Consider the following 6,953-nt stretch of genomic DNA (forward strand, 5'->3'; position numbering starts at 1 on the left):
TTTCCAGAATAAGCAGAAGGTGGGTTACGTCAAACTTAAGAGTTTTGACAGAGTCCATTCAACTAACAGCTCAAAGGTGACTTTATGAGTTTATGTGGTTAGCCACACAGCTGCCAGCTTTCCGCTGAGGAGAATCTTACCAGTTCTGCAGCTGATCCAGGCAAGCATTGGGCGGTCCCCCGATACAGGCACTCTGCTGTCTCCGCTTCCACTCCACCAGCTCGTCATTAATCAAGGCATTCTGGGTAAGCTCAGTGATGTTCAGCAACTCTATTATTTTATGAACTACTTCCTAAATGGAGAAAAGAAACAAAGTGAAAAAAATTCATTTTTAATCATTAAAAGTTTTTTTTTAAAGCAAAGCAAATATCCATTCTTTCTCAATGGATGTCTAAGCCAAGTGGTTATAAAAAATAACTGTTATATTAAAAATAAAAAATAACTGTTATATTAAAATTAAAAACTAATTGTTATTTATAAAAAATAATTGTTCATCTGTTGTAAACTCATTATTTACAGTCTATGACATAAACAACATGCTAATCTGGAAAGTAAATCACTACCTTTCTTTTACTGTCAAGCATTAAATACAACTTCTGGATTAATAGCTTTTCTTGTTTCTGTTCATTCGTGGCCACACCACTGGTTTCATGTTCTGTGAATTAGAAGAGATGGCAGATAAATATATTTATATAAAGAAGACAAAACCAACTAAAGACAAGAAAATTTTACAAAATTATGACATAAATGCTATATAATAATAGGTCAAAGTTTGAGTCTTTTTCAACCTTAATTGAACAAAACAAGAAAAAATGTTCTAAGTATAAAAACTGAACACACTGAAACAAAAGTAGTTTCCTCAGTGATGCATGTGAATTGGAAACAGTACTGTTTACAACTTAAGTTATTTTCACAATATTACCTGAATGAATATGTATGACAAAATTCAAAACCTCAGTTAAAAAAAAAATGTACACAAAGTGTAGCAGCCCGTATAGCCTATGGCTAGGAGGAGTGAGAGTTATAGGAAATACCTGTAATGGAACACCTTGGTGAAAAGGGCATGGAGAGAGATTTGGTTCTAACAAGCATGAGTGAGCTCACGAGATGAGAGCATTGGTGAATTGGCAGTCTCTACACCTGTGGTGTTGAGCGGCACGAGCTCAGCCTTATATTAGGCTGGAGGAACAGGCAGTCAAGAGGCATGCGCATTCTATCACGGATCCACTTACTCTGACTCTGTCTCCTCTCCTGCCTGCAGAACGCCAGCACGGCGTCTCTGCTGAAGACTAAGAGCTATCTGTTCTAAGAAGACCTTTACTCTCTCTAAGATACTCTGTCTCTCTCTTTCCAACTAAAGTAGATAGCCCTCAAGCACCTACGAGAAACTGTTCCTGAGCAAGGTAGCTTAGTGGTCTGCGTCCAGAACCTACCTAAGCTGGGCCCGAGACCTGGCCAGTCCTGGGCCCTGACAACAAAGCATATGTGGGGCTTCGAAGAGAAATAGATGATTAGGAAGTAGCAGTTGATTTCTGTTTCTCATCCTTTTTACCCAAACCCTACTAATAGTCTCAGTTACTAGGGTAACAGCAGCACCCTGCATGTTCTATTCCATGCAGATTTGTGGGTTACTTTCAGTTGCTGCATTCATTTACAAACAAGCAACACCAGCAACAGAACAGAGTGAAACTTCTTCAAAACATGAGAAGAATGAATCTGTGTGCAGCAGACATGCATGGGTCTGGCATGTGTGCAGGAACTTAGGTGTGAGGGCAGGGAACTCCATGCATCCATCAACTCTGTGTTGGCCAGTGGGCTTGGCATAAGAAGTCAGGTGAAGTGGAGTGAGCCCCAGGAGACATCTGGCAATGTCTGGAGACAGTTTTGGTTGTCATTACAACAGGGGTTACCAGGTAGTGTTACTAGCATCTAGTGGGGAGAAGTCAGGGATACTGTTAAACATTCTACAACACACAGACAGCCCCACAGCAAAGAATAACCGAGCCAAAATATCAACAGTAGTGAGGCTGAGAAATGCTGGCCAGGATCACCCAGAAACCAAGACCGGCAATCCCGAGTCAGAAAGTACTTAATATAAAGGAGAATTCTTCTGTGTTACCTAATGTGAACACAAAACATTGTAGCCAATGGGCACTGCTTTCACTGTTAATCCTTACCTCTGTTCTGCAAGGTTTTGCATTTAAAGTCATATTCATCTTGTAAATCTTCTAGACTCTTGATTTCATGTTCAATACACTACAAATAGAGACAAAAACACATTTTCCACTGATTATCACCTTGCAAAGACTCTAGAAATCTGAGTATTGCTTCTCTAGAACCCAGAGAAACATGGGAACAATTCCAGCCTGCTCAAAAATGGATTAGACTTGCAAAACTTTGATCATATACATGAAATAATTTCTATTTCACTGAAAATATGCAATAAACATACTTTATTAATAAGTATGCAAAAAGCTTTTATTACTTTTTTAGAGGCAGAGTCTAACTTTGTCACCCTCAGTAGAGTGCCACTGTGTCACAGCTCACAGCAACCTCTAGCTCCACAGGTGCCTGCCACAACACCCAGCTATTTTTTGTTGCTGTTTGGCTGGGGCCGGGTTTGAACTCGCCACACTCATTGGCCAGAAGGTCTTTTCTGCAAATGTAGGCCTGCTGTAAAGCAGAAGTCTTCACTCTCTCCTTAAAAACAACATAACAGTGGAGAGAGTGAATGAACATATACCAACCGGGGCACCAAAACAGCCCTCTGCCTCCACAAACTGTCCTGGAAGTTTGGTCTTAAAATTGTCTTATGTCAATTAGAACTTCTTTCAATGAAATGTTTTTTGCTGCTCTGAGTGGCAGAATAAAGCAAGTGCTTGAGGAAAAGGGGCCATGTCTCTGTGTAACCCTGGAACACCCTGCTTGAGAGGTGTGGAGACAAAGGCTTATCAAGAGCAATGACTTCTAGCTTACTGGGTAATGGGGCAAAGTCAACATTCACTGCATGGTCCTGCAAGGAGGACAAAGATGTGCTCCACATTTGGCAGTTTAACAGGGCCATGACAACGTCTCACTGGTCACTGGTTTTCACTTACTCGTTTACTTATGTTTGGGACATCAGCAAAATTTTTCTTAACTACTTAAAAGACTCAATCACGAGGTTTACACCCAAAGTGACTGAACCCTTTCTTCTCCTACCAAATATTTCAGAATAAATGTGTGTACTCAGCACTCACCATAACTTTGTCCTTCACATTTCTGACTTTGCTGTCCAGCTCCTTCTGTTTGTCTAACATCACAGCGTTCTGAATGTTCCCCGACTGGGCCTGTGATGGAAAGGGCATGATTAACAACTACCTTTTCTCTGGTGTATTGACTCGCTGGTTATGCTTCAAAGTCAAGCCCTACTCTGCGTTCCACCTACTCTCAGACCCTTAAAACTTACTGTAGGCTTCCCACTTGTGTGTCAATAAGAAATAATTCAGTTCCCAAGGCCCTGGAAAATGCTGGCAAACTGTTAACAAGTCTACTGAAAGACTAGGCTCTGTTCATGCCTAAAATAAATAGCATTTTTTAGCAGTTCCCATTAATTCATATAGTTGCATGGTACTGGAAAATTTATTTCAGGGTTTCTCAAATTCTATATATAAGATTATTTTGACTAATCCTGTCCTACTTAATCTTAAAGCCTTCCAGTTCAAAGTGTAGTCCCCTGACCAGCAGCATCTTACTACCTTGGAGCTTGTTAGAAATGCATAATCTCAGGTGTTGATCTGATTACTGAATCAGAAACCCCATTTTAACAGGATCCCAGGTGATTCAGGGAAAAGCGTTCCATTAAGGGCATCAAAGAAAACCTCCTACTAAAAAGTCAATAATGACTAAAAACCCAGACTTACCTGGGAGTATTCAGTCCTTTTTTTTTTTTTTGAGACAGAGTCTCAGTTTATAGCTCTTGTTAGACTGCTGTGGCGTCATAGCTCACAATAACCTCAAACTCCTGGGTTCAAGTGATCCTCTTGCCTCAGCCTTCCCAGTAGCTAGGACTACAGGCGCCCACCACCACACCTGGCTATTTTTAGAGACAGGGTCTCGCTTTTGCTCAGGCTGGTCTGGAAGCTTGAGCTCAGGCAATTCACTCATCTCAACCTCCCAGAGTGCTGGGATTCTAGGTGTGAACCACTGCACCCAGCCCTAGTCCTATTTTTGTTAACCAGAAGACTCAGACATGATAGTGTCTATTTGTTCATTACACAAGGTGTAGTCTGATTTATTGATTAGCATACACTTAACTAGGCTAAATAAATAAATGTCAGGCAATGTTTTAGGCCCAGGTGTTAAGCATGGTAAACAAGATGATCCCTGTTCTCACAGACATCAGATTCTAGAAAGTTGTTCTCATGTATAAAATGGGAGTAAGAATTCTTACTTGTAATGATAATTTTGAAAATATTTATTGAAATGAAATCAAGTTTATAAAGTGCTTAGCACAGGGCCTGAAACACACAGCATATGGTAACTCTATTATTACTTAAAATTATAAAAGTGCAACAGCAGGGGGAAGCCTAGAGTCCACTTCACGTCTGAAAGAAATGATCACTACCTCTGTGGACCCCTCTGGACCTAAATTTTATCCATACATGTAATTAAATTTTTTACTGCAAAAGGAAGAGAAAAAAGAGAGAAATAAAGGGTACTTTAGTGTCTTATAAGGCAGCATATATTTAAAGTCTACCAGAGTATATGTAATAGTCTCATAAATGTATTTTCCAAAAGCTCTTCTATTAAGACAATAGGGAACAATACTATCCTGTCTCAGTGTGTCTGCAGTATCTGTGCTCTCTCGATGCATTGAACTTTGCGTGTTTTTAACTTGTCGAATCTGTTGAATCCTCATATACCCATCACGTGCTTTTAACAATTAACACTCTGCAGACACTCCTGTTTCGTCCATATTCTCCTTACTTCTCTAGTCCCACAATCAGATTATTTTGAAGCAAACACCAGACATCGTGTCATTCCACGCACACATACTTCGGCATAAATAGAAGACACTCAATCACACATCTCTACGTTTCAGGCAACAGACCACATATAACAGTGGCCTCACAAGATTATAATAGAGTGGTCCAGGAGGAGTGCCCAACCTGTGCACATTATTGGAGAACTGTTTTGCTTATCTATGGCATCAGATATCACAAAAATTATGCACAGATTTTTTTTTTTGCTCATCAGCTTTTGTTAGTGTTTGTGTATTTACTGTGCAGCTTAAGACAACTCTTCTTCCAGTATATGGCAGAGAATAAAAAAGGTTGGACACTCCTTTTATACTATATTTTTCTGTGTTTAGATATGTAAATACTTACTGTTACACTACTATTGCCTACAGTATTCAGTACAGTAACATGCTGTATAGGTTTATAGCCTGAGGCATACAGGCTATACCATACATCCTACGTATGCAGAAGGCTATACCCCCTGGGTTTGCATAAATGTACTCTATGAAGTTTACACAATGACACAATTGCCTACTGATGTTTTTCTCAGGATTATACCTGTTGTTAAGAGGTGCATGACTTTTTTTTAGAGAGAAAGTTTCTTTCTGTCTTCCACGCTGAAGTGCAATGGCACAATCACAGCTCACTGCAGCCTCAAACTCCTGGCCTCAAATAATCCTCCCACACGATCCCCCCAAACAGCTAGGAGTACAGAAGCACACAACCCCACCTGGCTAATTTTTAAAAAAAATTTTTAGAGACAGGGTCTCACTATGTTGGGTAGGCTGGTTTCAAAGTTCTGGCCTTAAATGATCCTCTTGCCTTAGCAAGCAGATGAGATTACAGGCAAGAGCCAGCACACCTGGCTGTATGATTATTAATGAAACACAGCTACTCCCGCAAAGGGGGATATGGGAAAGATGCTTCTAAATTGCCTAGCCAACTGTAGGCTGCTAACTTTGGAGAGTTAACCTACTGGGCCTCTTCCTCTTCCCTGACATCTCTAGCCACCTAAGGACCTACCCACACACCCCAAGAAGGCCTTACAAGGGTGTCTCTGATAACTCAAAATGAATCCCCTCTGAGATTACCTACATTTTTAATGTGGAGGGAGCTCACATGGTGGTAAGCCTGTAACTAGCTCCATAAGCAAGAAAATGTCTTTTTAAATAGTATTTTTAGTTCCTTTGTTTTCCAAATGAGTTTTCAGTGTTCACGTTAGTGGTTATAGCTGGCTGCTCAAAGTATCCTTAAATTAGGGGTACTGTAACCAGAGTTTTATCTCAACACTGGTAGCTTAGCCACTGCAGTTTCAAAGCACGCAGAAAATAGAAAACTCTCAATAAGATCTGCTGACTAAAACTTTGTAACTTTGTTTTTGTTTTTTATTTTGAGTCTTACTATGTGGCCCTTGGTAGAGTGCTCTGGCATCACAGCTCACAGCAACCTCAAACTCTTGGGCTTAAGTGATTCTCTTGCCTCAGCCTCCCAACTAGCTGGGGCTACAGGTGCCTGCCACAATACTGGGCTATTTTTTGGTTGTAGCTGTTGTTGTTTGGCAAGCCTGCACCGGGTTCAAATCCGCCAGCCCTGGTATATGCCACTGAACTACAGGAGCCGAGCCATGTAACTTTGTTATACTAATGCATTTCTTTGAGCTTCTTTCCCAGAAACAGCAGAACCTCCTTACAGCCACAAGATAACTACAGAGTCTTTCCTACTGCCTGATTGTCTAAAGAAGACAAGTGACATCCCACCTTAGACTGTACCCAAGGACCCACAGAGGCTGTGCACAGGCTGAAAGAATCACCAATACTAACTCCTACCTCTTTCAATACTAAAAGCCCCATGGTAAAGTGACTTGTCCACCACTTCTTGATCATGGGATGTATGTACCAGCATGACTTCTCACTGCACTGCGTGCCCTGCACTCCACCCCAAACACAGGACGCT

General features: G+C 40.8%; 1 protein-coding gene across 4 annotated transcripts in view; it reads right to left on the minus strand.

Annotated features, from left to right (window-relative positions):
- The window catches only part of STAT1 (signal transducer and activator of transcription 1), a 49,858-nt gene that overhangs the window by 31,253 nt on the left and 11,652 nt on the right, over positions 1-6,953 (minus strand). For all 4 annotated transcript variants that reach the window (XR_002771081.1, XM_003801825.3, XM_023508089.1 and 1 more), the window contains 4 exons: positions 3,240-3,329; positions 2,178-2,256; positions 564-655; positions 141-292 (listed from right to left, as the gene is read on the minus strand). Coding sequence is in view for 3 of the 4 variants with exons in the window: in XM_003801825.3 (XP_003801873.1) it covers positions 141-292; positions 564-655; positions 2,178-2,256; positions 3,240-3,329 (413 nt within the window). In the remaining variant the exon portion in view is untranslated. The remainder of the gene's footprint in view (positions 1-140; positions 293-563; positions 656-2,177; positions 2,257-3,239; positions 3,330-6,953) is intronic.

This window comes from Otolemur garnettii, unplaced genomic scaffold (assembly GCF_000181295.1).
Source record: "Otolemur garnettii isolate 467f Iridium unplaced genomic scaffold, OtoGar3 scaffold00222, whole genome shotgun sequence".
Classification (NCBI taxonomy): domain Eukaryota; kingdom Metazoa; phylum Chordata; class Mammalia; order Primates; family Galagidae; genus Otolemur; species Otolemur garnettii.